Source organism: Hyla sarda, chromosome 3, assembly GCF_029499605.1.
Source record: "Hyla sarda isolate aHylSar1 chromosome 3, aHylSar1.hap1, whole genome shotgun sequence".
NCBI classification, from domain to species: domain Eukaryota; kingdom Metazoa; phylum Chordata; class Amphibia; order Anura; family Hylidae; genus Hyla; species Hyla sarda.
In genome coordinates this window covers 419,247,839-419,270,643 of record NC_079191.1, presented here as the reverse complement: position 1 = coordinate 419,270,643, position 22,805 = coordinate 419,247,839, and the positions used below count along the sequence as shown (strand labels likewise).

Sequence of the window (22,805 nt, the reverse complement as noted above, 5' to 3'; positions counted from 1 at the left end):
TAGTGCTATATATTCGTAATTACGAATATTCGTTTTTTTTTTTTTCACAGTATAAATCACAGTGATCATCCCTCTCTGCTTCCAGCTTATGTGGTGTAAGAAGGCTCTAATACTACTGTGTGAGACTGGTGTGCGAATTTTCGCATATGCGAAAAATTGCATATGCTAATTTTCGCATATACGAATTTTCGCTTATGTTAATTTTTGTATACGCAAATTTTCGCATATGTAAATTTTCGCACATGCGAATATGCGCATATGCAAAAATAAAACGAATATTACGAATATGCGAATATTCGCGAATATGACGAATATTCGTCCATATATTCGCGAATATTCGCGAATTCGAATATGGCCTATGCCGCTCAACACTAGTAAAAGAATACAAAACTATGTAATTGTGTATGTGTGAATTTTCTAAATTTCCCCCCAGCCATATATTGTTTGTTTTGCTTTACGTTTTATGTTAAAATGAAAGGTGTCATAGCAAAGTACAATTGATTTAGCAAAAAAACAAATCTGTATATGGGTGTGTTCACACGAGCGGACCCACAGCGTATTTTACGCGGCAGATCCGCCGCTGAAGGTGGCTTTACATGTGACTGCTCGGAGCGGCAATACGCCGCTACGAGCAGACACACTGCGATGTGCGAGTCGCAGCGCACATGCACAGTATACTCACACATCACGGCAGCTCTCGGCTTAGCTCATGGAGCAGGGGGAGTGGTTGCGATGTGTGCAAGTACACCGCGCATGCGCAGCAACTCGCAGATTGCAGGGTGTCTGCTCATAGAGGTGCATTGCTGCTCTAAGCAGGCATATGTAAAGCCACTATGCAGGAGCCCTACAGTGGCGGATCTGCAGCATAAAATACGCTGTGGGTCCGCTCGTGTGAACGTACTGTATGGGTCTGTTCATGGAAAAATAAAAGAGCTATGATTCTTGACCCCTACAGGAGTCATGGTGTGAATATACGCCATGATGTCCGGGTACTTTGTGCACCGTGATGTATATTTATGTTATGTACATGAAGTGAGCACAAGAGCGCATCAGCGATCAAACACACATCACACAGATGCATGCCATTAAAGGGGCACGCCGGTGGAAAACAAATTTTTTGTAAATCAACTGGTGCCAGAAAGTTAAACAGATTAGTAAATTACTTTGATTTAAAAATCTTAATCCTTCCAGTACTTATCAGTTGCTGTATTTTCCACAGGAAGTTGTAGTTCTTTCTGAAGTTCTTTTCTGTCTGACCACAGTGCTCTCTGCTTACAGCTCTGTCCGTATCAGGAACTGTCCAGAGCAGAAGAGGTTTGCTATGGGGATTTGCTTCTACTCTGGACAGTTCCTGACATGGAAAGAGGTGTCAGCAGAGAGCACTGTGGTCAGACTGGAAAGAACTTCAGAAAGAAACACAACTTCCTGTGTAGCATACATCAGCTGATAAGTACTGGAAGGAATAAGATTTTTAAATAAGATTTTTTAAGTAATTTACTAATCGTTTTTAACTTTCTGCCACCAGTTGACTTGAAAAAAATTGTTTTCCACTGGAGTACCCCTTTAACCCTTTAGGTGCCGTGATGAATGCTGATCACAGCACCTAAAGCATTTGTGGAGCTTTGGAGACTCTTATTGGACCACCTGCAGTGAGAAGTTTGAGGTCCGATGAGTGAAGATGGCGGCTGGAGGTCTCTTGCTCTCTTCTATTCCGCTCCCTGAGAATCCTCTTGTATGGTCTGCTGGCAGGTAGGATGCACAGGTAGTTCGCCGATATTACTGATCAGTACCATGTGAATGCATAGCACTGAACATTTCTAAAAATTGGAAGATTGCTATTAATGGTCCCCTATCGGGGAATTAAAAACGAGAAATAAATAATAAAAAAAAGTTTTTAAAAACCCTCTCCAATAAAAAAATGTAATCATCCCCCTCCCCCCTTCCCATTAAAAAGCTAAATAATAAAATAAAAAGCATACATTAATAAAAATGAATAATTAAATAATAAAATATGAATTAAGAAATAAATAATAAAAAAAATAAAAAAAATAATAAAATAAATAAATTAATTAATTAAGAAAAATAAATAATTTAATAATAAAATACAAATAAATAAATAATAAATAAACATTTTTGGTATCACCATATTTGGAAATGCCCGAACCAATAAACTGTAATGTTAACAAATTTAACAGGTTTAATTTTTATTTAAAAAATTAATCGGCACAGAATTTTGAAGCTATTTAGATTAGACAAGCCAGGAAATCAGACCTGTTGAAAAAAGTGACAATATTTATAGAAAATGATCTGTATTTGTATGTTTCTCCAAACACTTGTCATAGCCCCAGCATCCAGATGACCCTTCAGTATAATTGTGGTCATTACTTGATAAATCGGCCCCGCAGGACCGAGCCGGGGCCGCAGGTCAATCACAGGTCTCACCGTCGAGGAGGCATCTCAATCAATTAGTGAAGGTGCGAGAGCAATGTCCTCCACCACCAAATCCACGATGCAAATACTTCTGCCGGGGTAACAGGTTTAACCCATTGGATTTAAAGGTAATGTGATCACCTGTATATATACTTATTAACTTGTAGTGAAATATTTCGGATAAACATTTTCAGTATATTTTGGAGACGGCTGGTAGAGGCTATAGACCAGTTTTTCCCAAACAGGGTGCATCCAACTACAACTCCCAGCATGCCCGGACAGCCCCCCATGATGGGAGTTGTAGTTCAGCAACAATTGGAGGCTCCCTGTATAGGAATACACTGCACTATGTGCGCTCTCCCCAGGGGAGAGCGCACAAAATGTACTAACCCATTTTTTGTGTTTTTCTTTTCTTCTCATTTCAGATACGTGAATGCAGAGGACTACCTCAGATTCAGCGGTACAGGGTTAACGAGGGCTGTGGGGGAGTGTTTTCTCAAATACATGTTTTTTTCAATGTGTCGTTTTTTTTATAATTTAATTTTCAGGCTTAGTAGTGGAACCTGTCTTGTAGACGCAATCCATTACTAAGCCGGGTCTTAGCGTTAGCACCAAAAACAGCTAGTGCTAACCCCCAATTATTACCCTGGGAACCCACCACCACAGGGGTGCTGGGAAAAGCCGGTACCAACAGGCCCGGAGCATCAATTATGGCGCTCCTGGACCTAGGCGGTAACAGACTGGCATTATTTAGGCTGGGGTGGGCCAGTAACAATGGTCCTCGCACATCCTGGTAACGTCAGGCTGTTGCTGCTTGGTTGGTATCTGGCAGAGAATAAAAATATGGGGAACCTTATCCATTTTTTTTAAATAAATAAATAAATTTTAAAAAAACGTGTGTGGTTCCCCATATTTTCAGCATCAGCCAGATTCCAACCAAGCAGCAACAGCCTGACATTACCAGGTTGGGTGAGGACCATTGTTACTGGCCCTCCCCAGCCTAAATAATGGCAGCCTGTTACCACCTAGGCCCAGGAGCGCTATTTTTGATGCTCTGAGCCTGTTGGTTCCGGCTCTTACCGGCACCCCTGTGGCGGTAAGTACCAGGGTAATAATTGCTGGTTAGCTCTAGCTGTTTTGTGGCTAACACTAAGCCCCAGCTTAGTAATGGATTCCGGCTACAAGAAGTCTTCCACTACTAAGCCAGAAAATTCAATTATAAAAAAAACAAAACATTGAGAAAAAATTTTTTATTTAAAAAAACACTCCCCCACAGCCCTCATTAACCCTTTTATTGACATAAAAAAATGCTGGTCATCATCGTAATCCACCAAATCTAACTTAGTCCTCCACATTCACGTATTTGAAATGAAAAGAAAAAAAAAGGTTAGGACATTTTCTGCCACTCTCCTCTGGGGTGTACCTAAACAGGGAGCCTCCAAATGCTGATGTCTGCCTACTGTATCCTGTATATACAGACATCTATAGATGGGTATATATACAGGATAGCACACAAAGACTTAACCCAGAACTGCTCAGCAGCAGCGTGGGTTAACACTTTCCTTACTGGGCTCATGTATAGAATACATGGGTACACTATGCCCCCCTGTATACTGTACAGCATGTGACGGTAAATAGTGATGCTCTGCACCCTGTATATGTACATACTATGCATCACTCATTACGTCCTTACACTCTGTGGACCGGGCGCTCTGCATCTGACCCTCAGAGTTGAACCCGAAGGCAGTGAAAAAAAATCGCCACAGGGTACAAAAATTACTGTTTCTACACACATGCAAAAATGCAAGAAAAAATACAAGAAAAACTGCCAAAACGAAGGAAAAAGCTATGACAGTTTTTCTGGCGTTTTCCTCAATGAAATCCTTGCCTCAAAGCAATAGAGCAAAATCCCTCTGTCCACTTTTCCTGTGAGGTGTAGATCAGGTGTACAAATAGAACTGTGTGTAAATTTTTAACTTTGCACAAATTTATCATGTACCTTGCACAAGTATGGTAAATTTGGTGCAATTGCACCAAATTTAGACCAACCAAAATGATCTACAAAAAACATCTACCTAAACCAACATTGATACATGTATCCTATTGTTCTGCCGGGTCACTGTATGAAATTACTTACCCACTACATGGTTTTACATCAGTGTCTATACTATATACCAGTATTTCCCAACTAGCCTGCCTTCAGCTGTTGCAAAACTGGAGGCACTCTGGTGGCCCCCTCTGTTTATAGTAGCAGTTCCCCTATTATACAGTGCTCCCCCCCTCTTGAAGGTAGTAAATAGCTCTCCCTGTATATTGTAGCAGCCCCCCTATATACATTAGCCCCCCTGTATACAGTAGCCTTCCGTTTATACATCAGCCCCCCCTGTATACATTAGCCCCCCTGTATCCATTAGCCCCCCCCCCCTGTATACATTAGCCCCCCCCCCCTGTATTACATACACACACTTTGTACAGATACACACTAACACACCTGCACTTTATTTATTCATACACAGGCACATTACATAGACGCACAGATATACATATATATATATATCAACACACACCTGCTCACACACATGTGTACATGCAGGAACACTTACTCCTCCATTCAGTCACCATCTTCTTTGTAGGTCATTCCCCTGCGCACAGTCACAGGCAGCACTGTGCTCCCGCCCCTCGCCCCTCTCCTCCTCCCTCCTTGGCAGACACTGAGACCCAGACAGAGAGCAGGCAGTGAGTGCAGGAGGAGCCCCAGGAATATATAGTGAGTAAAAGAAAAAAGAAAAAACGGCCCTGTGCATGTCAGCTGACAGCAGACATTCGGGGAACCTGTCTTAACATTCGGGACAAGGGCCCCAAATGTTTTAACCTAGTGATGCCCCTGGCTGAGAGGAAACTGGAGGGGTATCGGTAGCAGCAGCAGGGACAAGGTTTTTCTCAAATTGTGGGGTGTCCCAACTGTCCCACGCGGCCTTGTGATGCTGTTTCATGTGCCTACATACAGATATACGGGGAAAATAATCAAGACCTGTGCAGAGGAAAAGTTGCCCATAGCAACCAGATTGTTTCATTCCTTTTGCAGAGGCCTTGTTAAAAATTAAGAAACGATCTGATTGGTTGCTATGGGCAACTCTAACTTTTCCTCGGGACAGGTTTGATTAATCTCCCCCTTTATGCTTGCAGAGATGGAACACAGTCACACTTTCTGTATCTGGTAGGGCAGAAAAGCATTTCTACATAGCAGAATACTGGACAGGGACTGCACCACAATACTGTACCCCAGGGACTGCACCACACTACTGTGCCCCAGGGGACTGCACCATCTGACTGTGCCCCAGGGACTGCACCACACTACTGTGCCCCAGGGACTGCACCACACTACTGTGCCCCAGGGACTGCACCACACTACTGTGCCCCAGGGACTGCACCACACTACTGTGCCCCAGGGACTGCACCACACTACTGTGCCCCAGGGACTGCACCACACTACTGTGCCCCAGGGACTGCACCACACTACTGTGCCCCAGGGACTGCACCACACTACTGTGCCCCAGGGACTGCACCACACTACTGTGCCCCAGGGACTGCACCATCTGACTGTGCCCCAGGGACTGCACCACACTACTGTGCCCCAGGGACTGCACCACACTACTGTACCCCAGGGACTGCATCACACTACTGTGCCCCAGGGACTGCACCACACTACTGTGCCCCAGGGACTGCACCACATTACTGTGCCCCAGGGACTGCACCACACTACTGTGCCCCAGGGACTGCACCAAACTACTGTGCCCCAGGGACTGCACCACACTACTGTGCCCCAGGGACTGCACCACACTACTGTGCCCCAGGGACTGCACCACACTACTGTGCCCCAGGGACTGCACCACACTACTGTGCCTCAGGGACTGCACCACACTACTGTGCCCAAGGGACTGCATCACACTACTGTGCCCCAGGGACTGCACCACACTACTGTGCCCCAGGGACTGCACCACACTACTGTGCCCCAGGGACTGCATCATCTGACTGTGCCCCAGGGACTGCACTACACTACTGTGCCCCAGGGACTGCACCACACTACTGTGCCCCAGGGACTGCACCAAACTACTGTGCCCCAGGGACTGCACCACACTACTGTGCCCCAGGGACTGCACCACACTACTGTGCCCCAGGGACTGCACCACACTACTGTGCCCCAGGGACTGCACCACACTACTGTGCCCCAGGGACTGCACCACACTACTGTGCCCCAGGGACTGCACCATCTGACTGTGCCCCAGGGACTGCACCACACTACTGTGCCCCAGGGACTGCACCACACTACTGTACCCCAGGGACTGCATCACACTACTGTGCCCCAGGGACTGCACCACACTACTGTGCCCCAGGGACTGCACCACATTACTGTGCCCCAGGGACTGCACCACACTACTGTGCCCCAGGGACTGCACCAAACTACTGTGCCCCAGGGACTGCACCACACTACTGTGCCCCAGGGACTGCACCACACTACTGTGCCCCAGGGACTGCACCACACTACTGTGCCCCATGGACTGCACCACACTACTGTGCCTCAGGGACTGCACCACACTACTGTGCCCAAGGGACTGCATCACACTACTGTGCCCCAGGGACTGCACCACACTACTGTGCCCCAGGGACTGCACCAAACTACTGTGCCCCAGGGACTGCACCACACTACTGTGCCCCAGGGACTGCACCACACTACTGTGCCCCAGGGACTGCACCACACTACTGTGCCCCAGGGACTGCACCACACTACTGTGCCCCAGGGACTGCACCACACTACTGTGCCCCAGGGACTGCACCATCTGACTGTGCCCCAGGGACTGCACCACACTACTGTGCCCCAGGGACTGCACCACACTACTGTACCCCAGGGACTGCATCACACTACTGTGCCCCAGGGACTGCACCACACTACTGTGCCCCAGGGACTGCACCACATTACTGTGCCCCAGGGACTGCACCACACTACTGTGCCCCAGGGACTGCACCAAACTACTGTGCCCCAGGGACTGCACCACACTACTGTGCCCCAGGGACTGCACCACACTACTGTGCCCCAGGGACTGCACCACACTACTGTGCCCCATGGACTGCACCACACTACTGTGCCTCAGGGACTGCACCACACTACTGTGCCCAAGGGACTGCATCACACTACTGTGCCCCAGGGACTGCACCACACTACTGTGCCCCAGGGACTGCACCACACTACTGTGCCCCAGGGACTGCATCATCTGACTGTGCCCCAGGGACTGCACCACACTACTGTGCCCCAGGGACTGCACCACACTACTGTGCCCCAGGGACTGCATCATCTGACTGTGCCCCAGGGACTGCACCACACTACTGGGCCCCAGGGACTGCACCACACTACTGTGCCCCAGGGACTGCATCATCTGACTGTGCCCCAGGGACTGCACCACACTACTGTGCCCCATGGACTGCACCACACTACTGTGCCTCAGGGACTGCACCACACTACTGTGCCCAAGGGACTGCATCACACTACTGTGCCCCAGGGACTGCACCACACTACTGTGCCCCAGGGACTGCACCACACTACTGTGCCCCAGGGACTGCACCACACTACTGTGCCCCAGGGACTGCACCACACTACTGTGCCTCAGGGACTGCACCACACTACTGTGCCCCAGGGACTGCACCACACTACTGTGCCCCAGGGACTGCACCACACTACTGTGCCCCAGGGACTGCACCACACTACTGTGCCTCAGGGACTGCACCACACTACTGTGCCCCAGGGACTGCACCACACTACTGTGCCCCAGGGACTGCACCACACTACTGTGCCCCAGGGACTGCACCACACTACTGTGCCCCAGGGACTGCACCACACTACTGTGCTCCTCCTCTGAAAGTTTTCTTCTCTCCTACAAATGCAGCAGCTTCGCCATCACCTGAAGTGATCAGACCAGCAGGTCTATCTATGTTTGGCACGTGTGACAGGTGTTGGCCAGAAAATTAGATGAAGAACCAGCCTGGAAACCAGGAATAAGATTAATAGCCTTCATGGGGAGTATGTTGCTGTACATATTGATGCTACTCCTGTTTGTGCCACAAGTACTGCTGCTTCTATTGCTACCACCACTATAAAAACTTACACTGTGACAACTACTGCTGCTTCTGCTACTACAATAATAATAATAATAACAATAATAACAGTTAGAGATGAGCGAACTTACAGTAAATTCGATTTGTCACAAACTTCTCGGCTCGGCAGTTGATGACTTATCCTGCGTAAATTAGTTCAGCCTTCAGGTGCTCCGGTGGGCTGGAAAAGGTGGATACATTCCTAGGAAAGAGTCTCCTAGGACTGTATCCACCTTTTCCAGCCCACCGGAGCACCTGAAAGCTGAACTAATTTATGCAGGATAAGTCATCAACTGCCGAGCCGAGAAGTTCGTAACGAATCGAATTTACTGTAAGTTCGCTCATCTCTAATAACAGTAATAATAATAATAATAACAATATTAATAATAACAATAATTATTATTATTATTATCATAATAATAATAATAATAATATTTGTACATGTTGTTGCTACAGCTGCTTTTATTACTACCACCACTACAACAATTTACTATAGTAGTAAACATTGCTGAACTTCTTCTACTTGAGCTACAACTACTGCTACAATTAATAGTGGTAAAAGATTTTGTTACTTCTGCTGCAACTAATAGTAGCAGTAAATGTTTCCCTACTCCAACCTCCGCTATAACTACTGCTGCTGCTACCACTGCAACTAATAATATCAAAAAATCTACCTGCTCCTCCTACTTTTGCTAATAAGTAGTAAATATTGCTACACTACTACTCTACTTGCTTCTACTCTAATCTTTGCTACAATTACCGCTACTTCAACAATAGTGATAAGTGTTGCTTCCACTCCTACTTCTGCTACAATTACTGCTACTACTACTTCTACTACTACTATAATTATAATAATAATAATAATAATACTTTAACAGTAGTAATAATAGTAATAATAATACTTTAATAGTAGTAATAATAGTAATAATAATAATAATTTATTAAATATTAAATGCTTCTTCTAGGACCACTACAATAACCAAACCATGAAATGAATAATAAAATTTGGGCCAAACACAAGATTAATGAGTTTCCTATTATCATTACCACCCTATGCAGCCTTCTCTCGCCATTCCCATTGGATGAACTTGCTTTCCGATATCTTTTTAGCAGAGGTACCTTTTTATATGAAAATGAATATATGAGGAGTAAATGTTAGTCATTTAATATGCTTTCCGCGCTGCGCTAACAGACTGTCTCCTTCTCTCTATACCTTTTGTGTTCATCTCTTATCTAAAGAAAGACTACTACCCACACTTACTCATTAGAGGGAAATCTCCGAACAATGGACATGTGCCACGAATTATCATTTTAAGGCGCTAATCAATTCTTCCTGACATTGGACTTGTATAACAATGTATTTCAAAGACATCAGTCAACTGGACGCATTCTCCCACCGCGTGAGGAGCTACGTATGCAAAATATAATATTGTAATCATGAGTAAAGGCAAATTTGAATATTGTTTTAAGAATTATCTCCCGCATTAAGCGCTGCCTGAGATAACTATTCAAAAAAAAAAAATCGTTTCTTTTTAGCTAGTCAATAGTATAAATTTCCTTAGGGTGTTTTAGTAATATATCTGGTGGCAAAAAATCCTCATTCTAATAGACCCAAATTTCAATTAATAAGGTTAACACAATGAGGCTCATTTCCATCTTTTGTAGATTGTTTTAAATGACTGTCTTGTAAAAAAGGGAGAGGAAAAAAGAAATAAGGGTATTGTAACTTTAAGATATGTGACCGCCTTGGAGGTGCAGCTACATTCATTAAGGGAATTATACTCTTAAATTAATCATTCATTTTTTGTTTTATAAAAAAAGATGGGACAACAGTAGAAAGAGTCTCGGAGACTGTGAAACTATGAATACAAATATATATATATATATATATATATATATATATATATATATATATATATACAAAGGGCATTTTATGGGGATTTAGACCAAATTCTGCTCAAAACATAAAAACTTGGTTGTGATTGGAGTCAAACTTTTCAGGGCTGACCATTTGAGCTTTAGGATAGTGCTCATGGGACAAGGGGTAGATAAAATAGGCTGTTGCATAGAGCATCACGCAACTGTTAATGTACAGTGAATCCTTTAGAGAAGACTACCCGTTTGACCACTGCAATTATAGTCTAAGGATGCTGCCCCTCTTTAAGCAGACCACCCTTTATCTGACCAAGGCCAACTTTTTTTTTGGAATTTTTTTTTTGTGTGAACCCCTTTAAAAGGAGCACACGTTGGACTTCCATGCACTCTGAATCATCTGATTCACACGGTGCTGCCTGGAGCAAGATATCTGGAGCAAGTAAGAGGAGGAGACTTGGAAGGAACAGCAAGAGTGAGATGTTTCCAGCATTGTGCCACTTCATTGGAGATGATAAAGAGGGAGAAGGAGGATTTCCAGCACCAGCAAATGTCATTGGATAGGAGGCAAGAGATGGGGAGCCAGGATGGGGTCTAGTAGTGAAATGGCAACCATGCCTGTTGTGCGCTACATTTCTGCCGCTATGTTACCCTGATATCTATTTGTATACTATTTTCCATTCCTGTCATTATTCAGTATTCTGGTTTCCTGACTTGTGTCACCTGACTTTGTACCGTTTCTGTTTATTGTTTTGACCATGACACCCCTGCACTTTTGTTAGCGTATGGATTGTCACCCAGTTGTCACCATTTTAGGGCAGTTGTGCAAGTAGGCAGGGAAAGAGTTTCAGGGTCAGCTTAGGGGTCAATCTTGCCCTATGTGACACATTTTTCATGACAAAAAATTGGTTGGCTTAAAGAGTGTTCACTGTATTTAAATGGGTTTTCAGAACAAAAAGGTTTTTTCTCAAGTGCCTCAGGAGGCAGTGAACATAAAAAGACAACATTCTCACCTGCCTATATCCCCCACTATGAATGTTCTAATGGCACCTGGTCCCTCCTGCTTTGCTTTCTTCCTTGTTCCTCATCCCATACCTGGGCCTAGAGGCCATTTCCTGCAGGAAAGAAACATTACAGGAACTTGGAACTGTATTTTTCATTTTTATTTTATCGCATCCAAAGGCTTTTAAATTCAAAGGTCAGTAGGGTTAAATTTTAAGAACATAAACAAAATGTTTTAAATTAGGAAGAGATCATAAATCACTACTTGATATTTAATCATAGCTTTCATGTGTCTTGGCATACATTCCACCAGTCTGTCACATTCTTGGGTGAATGTCCAAGGAACAAAAATTCTAGTAGCTTTGCTTTCCATCTTCTGTTTGACCAAATTTAAGGGGTTTTCAATGGGGTTCAGGTCTGAAGATTGGGCTGGCCATGACAGGTTCTTGATTTGGTGGCCCGCCGTATAAACCTTGTTGAAGAAGTTGGGAAACATTGTCAGAGCAGAAGGTAGTAGGTGCTCTTCCAGGATAACCTAGTACATTGTTTTATACGTGAGTCCTTCACAAAGACAAATCTGCACAATTCCAGCCGTGCTGGAGCAACTGCAGATTATCCACCAAATTTCAATGAATGTGAAGACCAACAAGCCACAAAGTCTCACATCCACAGGGAATAGTAAAACCGGAGAAACTGATAATTTAGCAGTGGTTTCTGTGTATATATATATATATATATATATATATATCTAAAAAATAAATACATAAAAAAAAAAAAAAAAAAATATATATATATATATATATATATATATATATATACAGGAGAATACAACAGCACACTGTTAGCACAAAGATACAGATAAAACATGGAATGCTATGTAGGTAGAATGCAAAAAAATGAAAAAGTGAGGTACTTAGCTCACAATTTGGCAGCCAAATAGTTTGGACCATCCCACCACAGTAAGGGGACCTCATTGGGACGGACCCTACACTGTGAATATTCCTCTGTGCAATCAGCTAAACAGGCATTGCAAGGTCTGAGACAGCAGCATGCACCTGTATGCCAGGTCCATGCAGTAGTTTCGGTATCAGTATGTGCCAACTTATCCTTGTTTGTATATATATATATATATATATATATATATATATATATATGGAGAGAGAGAGAGAGAGAGAGAGAGGGAGAAGCAGATAGACATTGTGGAATAAGTAGAAAGTCCCATTTATTGAATAAAATCGATAACACAGGTCAGCAAGCAGACATGACGTGTTTCAGGCGTGTACCGCCCTTAGTCATATGACTAAGGGCGGTACACGCCTGAAACGTGGCATGTCTGTTTGCTGACCTGTGTTATCGATTTTATTCAATAAAGGGGACTTTCTACTTATTCCACGTGCTATCTGCTTCTCTTCCTAATTTTGGTGTTGCCGTGCACCTGCTGTGTCGTGGACGGGATAAACAGCTGGTGAGCTGATTTACCCTGCTTTACATATATATATATATATATATATATATATATATATATATATATATATATATATATAACCACCAAAGCCACCAAACATAAAAATAAACAAATGTATAACTAAATTAATTAATTGATATAAATACATAAAGTATTTTTACAACTAAACAACAAAATTACTATACTGCAATTTTTAGAAATCACGTTCCCTATGGGGTATATTATTCTTCATTTTTAGTGTGTATTTTATACAACAAAATATGGTGCTAAACATACAGAAGCCTATAAATGTTAAGTCATAGATCTTATATAGTATCACTTTTTTCATGTGGCCAGCAGGTGGATGTAGTGGCAAGAAGCCTGGACTGATACCATGTTAGGTGGTAATATCATACACGCTACAGCGCAGCCTGGAGTCAAGGTACAAGACCAGTGTTAATTTCCATACATAAAAAAGACAACAAGAACCTGCAGAAGGTGCTTGTGGGATACAGCCAAAAAATAAAAGCTTTTAATTTGCATAGAGTGAAACTGGATAATGAAGTAAGACCTAAGACCTGAGACAAAGGGAAGGACAGATGGCGGTGGCTGCAGAAGTTTAATCAGCTTTCCTGAGGCACAGAGTAGGAGGAGGACGATGGTGAGGAGCAGCAATTCACCAACCTGCGTGGACACATTTATACGACATGTGCCCCTGCTTCATACTACAGGACTGCGATCTATGATGGCTTCTCTGTCCAACACAGGTAAGATGGGGGATATGTGCTTATACTATGTAATGACCGCCGGGAAACAGCAAAAGCAAACTTTTGCTTTATAGTTATAGACAATAGTTTATGGTGTATTAGTGTAGGTCAGATATTATATGAATAGAGATAGATAGATAGATAGATAGATAGATAGATAGATAGATTACAATATGAAAGGTATCAGTAGTGTCTTAGAGAGTATAGCATGTATACTATGTTTTTAAGGTGTACAGTGGTCCATCAAGTTACATTATAAATTGGTTCCAGGTCAACCATTGTATGTTGAGACCATAACTCTATGGAAACCTGATAATTAGTTCTGAACCCCGAAAATGTCAGAAATGTAGAGGACATGAGCTTCTTCAGGGTCCTGTACAGAACATGCAATGTCCCCAAAAAAAGTAACATGGAGCCGCCCTCACCTGGTGCCCAAAGGAGCAGCTAACCCTGGTACAGGTAAAGAGTACAGAACATGTAATACCTCCCTGTACTGTAGGGGGCGCTACCAGACAGCCAGTCATGCATGCACTTCAGTAATACAGGTGCTTTATCAGTGAATGCTCATTCTGATTGGTCGGTTTTTCCATTGACACATTTAACAGATCTGGACTGTCCGTAGCATTGTATGATGAGTCTGGTTTCAAGTTACAACGGTCAAGAAAAGACCGGAAATTTTGTAATCTGAGGCCATTGTATGTTGAAAATATTGAAGGTTGAGGGATCACTGTATATTGATGGCCCAGGACTCTCACACTCAGTTGCAGTACCAAGCACAGTCACATCTGTGCCTGATGAAGACACATCCTGGACAGCCAATGGTCAGATCCCACTGATCAGACATTGAGGATCTTTGCTGTTTAGGAAGTGGTTAGGATTTGGCTAGGACTTAAAAAAAAACTGTGCTTTTTGTCTTTGTTTAATGCTGTGTTTTCCGCCATTTACAGCCAATATTAGTCAGAGTGAACATGGCCTAAAGGTTTTTTATGCTATTATTTTACGGCCTTTTTACAGATCCATGTTGCCCTGATCGGTAAAATTGCATATATATTTTTCTTTAAGAATGAAAGAAGCAATTTGATTGGCATGATTGCTATGGGCAACTGGTCAACTTTTCCTCTGCACAGGCTTTAATAACTCGCCCACATAGACTTCATGGGGCCCATATAGTACCGTGAAGCAAACTCAGGCATATCTTAGGCTAAGCAAAAATTCTCACCATGTTCCATCACATACAACATTATAAATGCCATCTCCTTGATTAACACTGTTACTAAGGGGAAATATGGCACCTCGTGGAGGCACACAGAATATTTATGGGTCTAGAACACATATCCCTAAAGTTGGTTTTGCCACAGGGCATCATCTCCTCAAATGCCAATTGTGGTTACACTGAATAATTTATAGAAAGGCCTGAGAGAAAATAGGACAGGAACACTCAACCCATGAAACCTGAAGGACTGCGAGACGGTAATTAAATGGGCACTGTCAGATACAAAAACTTTTGATATGTTGTAAAGCATGCAATTGCTTTCATTAGAAAACTTTCTGTATTTAATACTGAAAAAGCCAGTCAAACAACTCCCCCCCCCCCCCTGCCTGCTTGGACACATTCTAGTCCTGCTGTGTCCATGCGTCATGGACACACTTCCTTGATTGACAGCTGTGAGCACAGGGCACACTGCTGGAGGAAAACTCCTCCCACTGTCACCTTGTGTCCCGCTAATGTCAGTGAGGACAAGCTGGGAGTTGAAGTTTTGCTAATGCTAGGGGAGATGTGAGCAGACAGCAAACTGAGGGAGGGGGCAGAGACCTGCACAGTGAGGCCACGCCCCTTCCCTTTGAGAGGAATTCAGACTAGTGAGCTAAATTAAAATGCAATACGAAAATAAATAAAGGTGCTAGATACATAAAAATTAAATGTACATGGTCAGGATTAGGTACTGAGTGATATATAAAAAAAATTTTTTTGTTGGATCTGACGGGTACACTTTAAAGACTTTCCTTCATATAGTACGTTGCTGGACATACCTATAGGTGGGGTAGAGGTAGCAGTCCCTCCTTAAGAATGAGGTAACCCAAAAGTCACTCTACCATATATAAAGAAATCATATACTAAATCACCCATGGTAGATTTGGGCCCTAGGAGAGATTTTTGCTTTGAGCCAAGGGGCTCAAGTCTACTTTCTGGAGCTATTACTTTCTGAAAGAATGCAAACCTTAAATATGACTGAATTAAAAAATGTGCTAAATTGTTCTCTCTTGACACTTTTCAGAAAAATGGGGTTTACTTAGCTGAAGGGAAGGGGCCTTTCCTGGTTCTAAAAACGATACCAGGCATTGGTGTAAATTCTAGTGAAAATCTACGCTGTGTACCATTGTGAAGCATGGACAACCACAGATGATCCAGGAAACTTAAAGGGGTATTCTGGTATCAGAAAACTGTATTTAAATAAATTTTCACCCTAAGATACATAACTTACTAAATTAGTGCATAACTTAGTAATGTAGGAGAAAATGTATTAAAACCTGTGCAGAGGAAAAGTTGTCCTGTGAAAAATAAAAGAAGCAATCTGATTGGTTGTTGTGGGCAACTGGCCAACTTTTCCTCTGCACATAAATCTCCCGAATAGTGTATTGCACTCATCATGTTTTTGCTTAAAATACCTCTGACAGGAAGTTGTTACAGTCCTCTCATTGTCAGTATAGTGTTGTCTGAAGAGCTCCCTGGCTCCTCCCTTTCTCCTGACAGGAAGTTGTATATTCCTCTCATTGTCAGTGTGGTGTTGTTTCAGCAGCTTCTTGGCTCCTCCCTTTTCTTCTGACAGGAAGTTGTATTATCCTCTCAATGTCAGTGTGGTGTTGTCTTAGGACCCCTGGGCTTCTCCCTCTCTCCTGACATGAAGTGGCATAATCCACGCACCTCCCTCTCTTTCCCGAGTCAACCCATCATCCTCTGCTGCCTCAGAAAGTGTGGCTAGTTCCTGTCTCTATCCTCTAGCCCTTCCCCCTTAGTGATGTTGCCACCTCTGATCAGCCCCTACAGCCTACATCACCATTTCCCTGTCATATACATTTTTATTGGGACATTAAGTAAGAATGAGGTGTGACTACAGCCTTGTGTTGAACAGTTCCACAGGCAGAGGAACAGCCAGGGAATGAATAGCAGGTGCTGCAACCTTACTGCTTGTACAATAGTTTGGCATTGAAATTAGCTGGAAGGAAGGACTGGAAGGACTGTGATGAACAGCTTAGGGAATGCATTCTGGGAATTGTAGTACTTAGCAACTGCTCAAACAGGAAGTACAGAACCAAGACCTAGGAATCAAATGTATTTTAGGTGGTTTTAGTACCGGGGCAGACAGGTAAACATTGCTATATGCTTCTGCAGCTTTTGTTTATTTTTAACCTGATGTCGGAGTACCCCTTTAAGTAACTCTACCCAATTGGTGTCCCCTGACAAGTGCAACATAGTCCTTGAGAACAGTAAACATTTTCAGGGACAACTTCTTCCCTCGCTCAGGAAGAGACGGTGTTACTCATGAAGGGGGGTTTGTGATACTGAAGAGGCATCTGTGGAGGCGACAAGGTTATAAAAGCTGTTAAACGAAACAGCGAGAATGGTGTAAACTTCAGAGAGACCCCAGTCATGTAGAAAGAGAAAAAAGAAAGGAAATGCACTTGAAAAAACTAAGTTAATTTACAGTTCACCTATCCCCACAGGAAACCTCCTCTGGCAATGCCCCAGGTTATAGCCCTGCTTAGCCGCCCAGCATAAGCCAGCGTTTTATCCTAGTCTTTTCTCTGTTTTAGTAATGCTGCGGGTGATAGATGCAAAGACCTGTGAGCATTTATATATCGCCCTTTATTTTTGCCAATTTTGCCCATTTTTTTCTTGCTTGTCTGAGTCGTTTGTACTAATTGTCAATTGCGCATTAGGAAATGTTACCGTATTTTTCGTCACATAAGACGCACCTAATTTTATAGGATAAAAATCTAGAAAATAAAGATTTTGAACCAAATACAATGTAAAGTATAGGACAGTGATCTCCAACCTGCGGACCTTCAGGTGTTGCAAAACTACAACTCCCAGCATGCCCGGACAGCCGTTGGCTGTCCGGGCATGCTGGGAGTTGTAGATTTGCAACATATGGAGGTCCGCAGGTTGTAGACCACTTGTATAGGAGGTAATACTCACGTGTCCTCGCCGCTCGGGACCCGTCACTGCTCGTCACCGGTGCCCTGGATGTCGCCCTCCATCGCTGTTGCCGCGTCCCCGGGGTGTCCCCGTCGCTCCGGAACGTCTCTGCTGCCCGGTATCCTCGCTCTCTGTCGCTGCCATGATGCCACTTCGCACGTAGCTCCTATTGGTGATGACGAAGGAGAGCGCCAGCCATGCAGGAGATCCCGGCACAGAGCAGACACCGAGGAGGCAGGTGAGGTCCCTCCCGGTGTCCTGTAAGCTGTTCGGGACGCCGCGGTCCCGAACAGCCCGACTGAACAGCCTAGTTAGTGTTATTTTCGCTTCAGACGCGGCCGCCGGCTTTGATCGCCGTGTCTGAAGGGTTAATACAGGGCATCACAGCGATTGGTAATGTCCTGTATTAGCCGCGGGTCCCGGCCGTTGATGGCCGCAGAGACCACTGCGATAGGTGTGTATTCGCCTTATAAGACGCACTATCTTTTCCCCCCCAGTTTTGGGGAAAAAAAAGTGCGTCTTATACGGCGAAGAATACGGTACCTTAACCGGCGCCGGCTGACGTGCTGGTAAACCTGTTACCGTAATTGAATGTGTCTTCTTGGATCACATCAATGGATTGCATTGTACGGTAGCCTTTTATTTTGTTATAAATACATTAGTAATTTTTCTTACACGTTACACTGAATTTTATGATTATGGCTTGATATATCACCAAAATGTGCTTTATAATTTATTATTGTATTCCATGATGAAGGCCTGTGCCTATTTCCTATGTCAGTGTTTCCCAACTAGGGGGCCTCCGGCCGTTCGAAAACTACAACTCTCAGCATGCCCGGACAGCCTTTATTTATTTATTTACCGAATATGCTTGATTAATTAATTGATTGATTTACCGTATATACTCGAGTATAAGCCGACCCGAATATAGGGCCCTAATTTTACCCCAAAAACCCAGGAAAAGTTATTGACTCGACTATAAGCCTAGGGTGGGAAATACATCATCCCCCCCATGTAATCATCCAGACCCCTGTCCTTCATCATCACCGCCTGTCAATCCCTTCATCAGTGGTCTTCAACCTACCGACCTCCAGATGTTGCAAAACTACAACTCCCAGCATGCCCGGAGAGCTATCGGCTGTCCGTACATGCTGGGTGTTGTAGTTTTGAAACCTCTGGAGGTCCGCAGGTTGAAGACCACTGCGGCCTTCGTCATCATCCCTCCCCCCTTCATCATCACCACCTGTCAATCCCTTCATCAGTGGTCTTCAACCAGCAGACCTCCAGATGTTGCAAAACTACAACTTCCAGCATGCCCGGACTGTCCGGGCATGCTGGGTGTTGTAGTTTTCAAACCTCTGGTGGTCCGCAGGCTGAAGACCACTGTGGCCTTCGTCATCATCCAGCCCCCCCCCCCCCCTCTTTTGTTTTGTACTCACCTCCCCTCGGCGGGAAGTTAGGGTGAGCTGATCCGGGCCTTCGTCATCATCCCTCCCCCCTTCATCATCACCACCTGTCAATCCCTTCATCAGTGGTCTTCAACCAGCAGACCTCCAGATGTTGCAAAACTACAACTTCCAGCATGCCCGGACTGTCCGGGCATGCTGGGTGTTGTAGTTTTCAAACCTCTGGTGGTCCGCAGGCTGAAGACCACTGTGGCCTTCGTCATCATCCAGCCCCCCCCCCCTCTTTTGTTTTGTACTCACCTCCCCTCGGCGGGAAGTTAGGGTGAGCTGATCCGGGCCATCTATGCTGCAGGGACCGTCCGGTGGGGATGGTTAGTCGTTGCGGGCTGTCCATTTTCACCGGGGGGGCCTCTTCTCCACGCTTCGGGCCCGGACTAGTGACAAGGCCCGGACAAGTTGCGCATGAACGTCCCTGTGCGTCGTCATCAAGGCAACGTCACTACTCCAGGGCTGGGCCCCAAGCGTGAAGAAGAGGCCCCCCCCAGTGAAAATGGACAGCCCGCAACGACTAACCATCCCCACCGGACGGTCCCTGCAGCATAGATGGCCCGGACCAGCTCACCCTAACTTCCCGCCGAGGGGAGGTGAGTACAAAACAAAAGGGGGGGGGGGGGCCTGGATGATGACGAAGGCCCCAGTGGTCTTCAACCTGCGGACCTCCAGATGTTTCAAAACTACAACACCCAGCATGCCCGGACAGCCGATGAGGGGGGCGTTTTCAGCATGAAAAATTGTGCTGAAAAACTCGGCTTATACTGGAGTATATACGGTATTTATTTTGTATTTGCCATTTATTTATAGATTTTTTATCTGGCATGATTTATGATACGATGTTTGCAATAATAACTGGCTCGATGTGAGAGATCTTAAAGGGATTCTCCAGCCTTATAAAACTGATGTAAAACATGAAGAGGAATTACAGTCTTCCAGCCTTCCAGCTCTAGATTACATATAAAACGTTATAGTTTTTTGGAAACTCAACATGTTTCTGACTAAGCTATCCTTAAAGGGGTAGTCCAGTGCTGAAAAACCTATCCTCTATCCTAAGGATAGGGGATAAGTTTCTGATCGCGGGGGTCCGACCGCTGGGGCCCCCTGCGATCTCCTGTACGGGGCCCTGGCTCGTTGGCCAGATAGCGGGTGTCGACCACCGCACGAAGCCGCGGCCAACACGCCCCCTCAATACATCGCTATGGCACAGCCGGAGAGCCGGAGATCTGCCATAGAGTTGTATTGAGGGGGCGTGTCAGCAGCCGCTTTGTGCGGTGGTCAACACGCCCCCTTCCCGTGGGCTGCTGGGGCCACGTACAGGAGATCTCAGGGAACCCCAGTGGTCGGACCCCCCACTATCTGAAACATATCCCCTATCCTTAGGATAGGGGCTACGTTTTTCAGCACTGGACTACCCGTTTAATCATGGCTGTTCTGAAATAGAGCCCACATATCAAGATCGCTAGGAGTATGGCTCAAGGGCTGGGAGAAAGTCAAAGTTCTCCAGGCTCCACTTGCACCGATCTGTACTCCGAATCCAAGCCATCTTTATATGTAGGTTACACTACAGCACTGCCATGATTAAGGACAGTGTTGTCCAATACACGCCGGGCCTCTTTAACTGAATGCAATTTCATTTTAAGAAAGCCAATAAAGTTTGAATCTTTGTATATAATCTGAAGATAGAAGCCTATTATTATTCTTTGTGTTCTACATTGTGCTCACAATCACGAGAGATGGAACATGTATTATCCTTATTGTCCAACATATGGGATTTAGTGTTGGACTTTTTTTTCCTCTTTACTCTTTTTATAAAAGTGCCAGCCCATTTTTTTTAATTGGTGTGGGTAAGACTCCTGACACCCCCACTGTTCAGCTGTTTGAAGGGGGCCATGATGCTCTTGTGAGCCTTTGGCTGTCTGGGCATTCTGAAAGGATACGTCAGATTTTCAAGTAGCCTAAGCCAGTGGTAAAAAAAAATCTGTCGCAATCTGTCTCTCCTCTCAATGTCTTGCATTGAGATAAAATTGAGCTGCAGCTACATCCCCAACCTCATACTTATTATTTACTATTTTAAATTATACAGATTTTAAAGGGAACCTGTACCCATGAAAATGTTATCTAATCTATTAGCACCATGTTATAGAGCAGGAAGAGCTGAGCAGATTGATATATATCTTTGTGGGAAAATATTCGGTATAACTTGTCCTTAATTAATTGAAATCTCCCATCTTGCCGTGTTTAGGAGTCTAGTGGGAGGTCCTATCACTGACTCCTAAGACTAGATTGAGCAAGGAACAAGATATACTGAATCTTTTCTTCACAAAGATATATATCAATATGCTCAGCTCCTCCTACTCTATACAATGAGGCCAAAAGATCAGATAGCATTTTTCATACTGACAGGTTCCCTTTAAGGAGAAAATCTTTAAACATTTCTAGATAGCCTGTGGGAAAGGAAAAAAAGGAACGTCTGACTGCTGGAAGGTATAGAACAGTGGTCTCCAAATGTTAGACCTCCAGCTGTTGCAAAACTCCAACTCCCAGCATGCCCGGACAGCCAACGGCTGTCCGGGCATGCTAGGAGTTGGAGTTTTGCAACAGCTGGAGGTCCACAGTGTGCAGACCACTATGTGAAAGAGGCCATTTTCACCTTCTAATGTACTTTTTTTTTCTCCTTTAGGTTACTGATGATGGATTATTTCACCCAACGGGCGAGACCCCACACGTATCTACAGAACAACTCCCAACGATAGTTTGTAATAAATGTTTTACAAAATATATTTTTTTAAATTTATGGAATTACTACTGTGCCTCAAGATGTATTTTTTTCTTTTGAGAAGAAATCTTGCCGCTTTGCTTCATATTTTTGAAGTGTTATTTTTCAGTCTCCCGACAGTTAAGTCGCAGGGTCTTTTTCCTGCGCTGGAGAACATAGCAGCGTTAAAACCCATATACACCGATCCACCTGAAGCTACCTGCGGAATCCCAAAAAGAAGCGTCTTTTGTCAAAGCGATGCGAATCTACAGAGTCTCCAGACCTGTAATCAACGGCTATGCGTACAGGACTGTCCATACAGATCGGTTTCTCCAGGCTTCCATCAGCTTCTTCAGGGGGATCTTGGCATCTGCGTCAGGAAAGACACTATCGATTTACCCCCAAAGTCTGTCAAAAATGCCACCAGCTTCATATTTTATGATCACAAAGACTGTTTTGTTGCTGCTCCTGCTTTAAAAATTGGAAATTCATTCACCCTGACCACGTGGCTGAAACCGGAGGAGGACGGTGAAATGTAAGTACTGAGGCATCTGTTACACACTCCTGGTATACAAAAGGAACAGATCAAAGTTAGTACAGTATAAGAAAAAGTAACACAAAAATCTCAAATAAAAATACCTTAAGCATCTGCATTATTATTTTTTGTACCACTTGTGCTTGTTTAGTAGATAGACTTTTGTTAAAATAGTTATAGATAGGATGAACAGTA

General features: G+C 44.3%; 1 protein-coding gene across 1 annotated transcript in view; it reads left to right on the top strand.

Moving 5' to 3' along the window:
- Positions 1 to 5,173: 5,173 nt before the first annotated feature.
- USH2A (usherin) overlaps positions 5,174 to 22,805 on the top strand; it is a 1,021,568-nt gene continuing 1,003,936 nt past the window's right edge. The window contains exons 1-5 of the mRNA XM_056568336.1: positions 5,174 to 5,197; positions 9,543 to 9,692; positions 13,253 to 13,337; positions 13,441 to 13,662; positions 22,001 to 22,610. Coding sequence (XP_056424311.1) covers positions 22,084 to 22,610 — 527 coding nt within the window. The 5' untranslated portion in view covers positions 5,174 to 5,197; positions 9,543 to 9,692; positions 13,253 to 13,337; positions 13,441 to 13,662; positions 22,001 to 22,083. The remainder of the gene's footprint in view (positions 5,198 to 9,542; positions 9,693 to 13,252; positions 13,338 to 13,440; positions 13,663 to 22,000; positions 22,611 to 22,805) is intronic.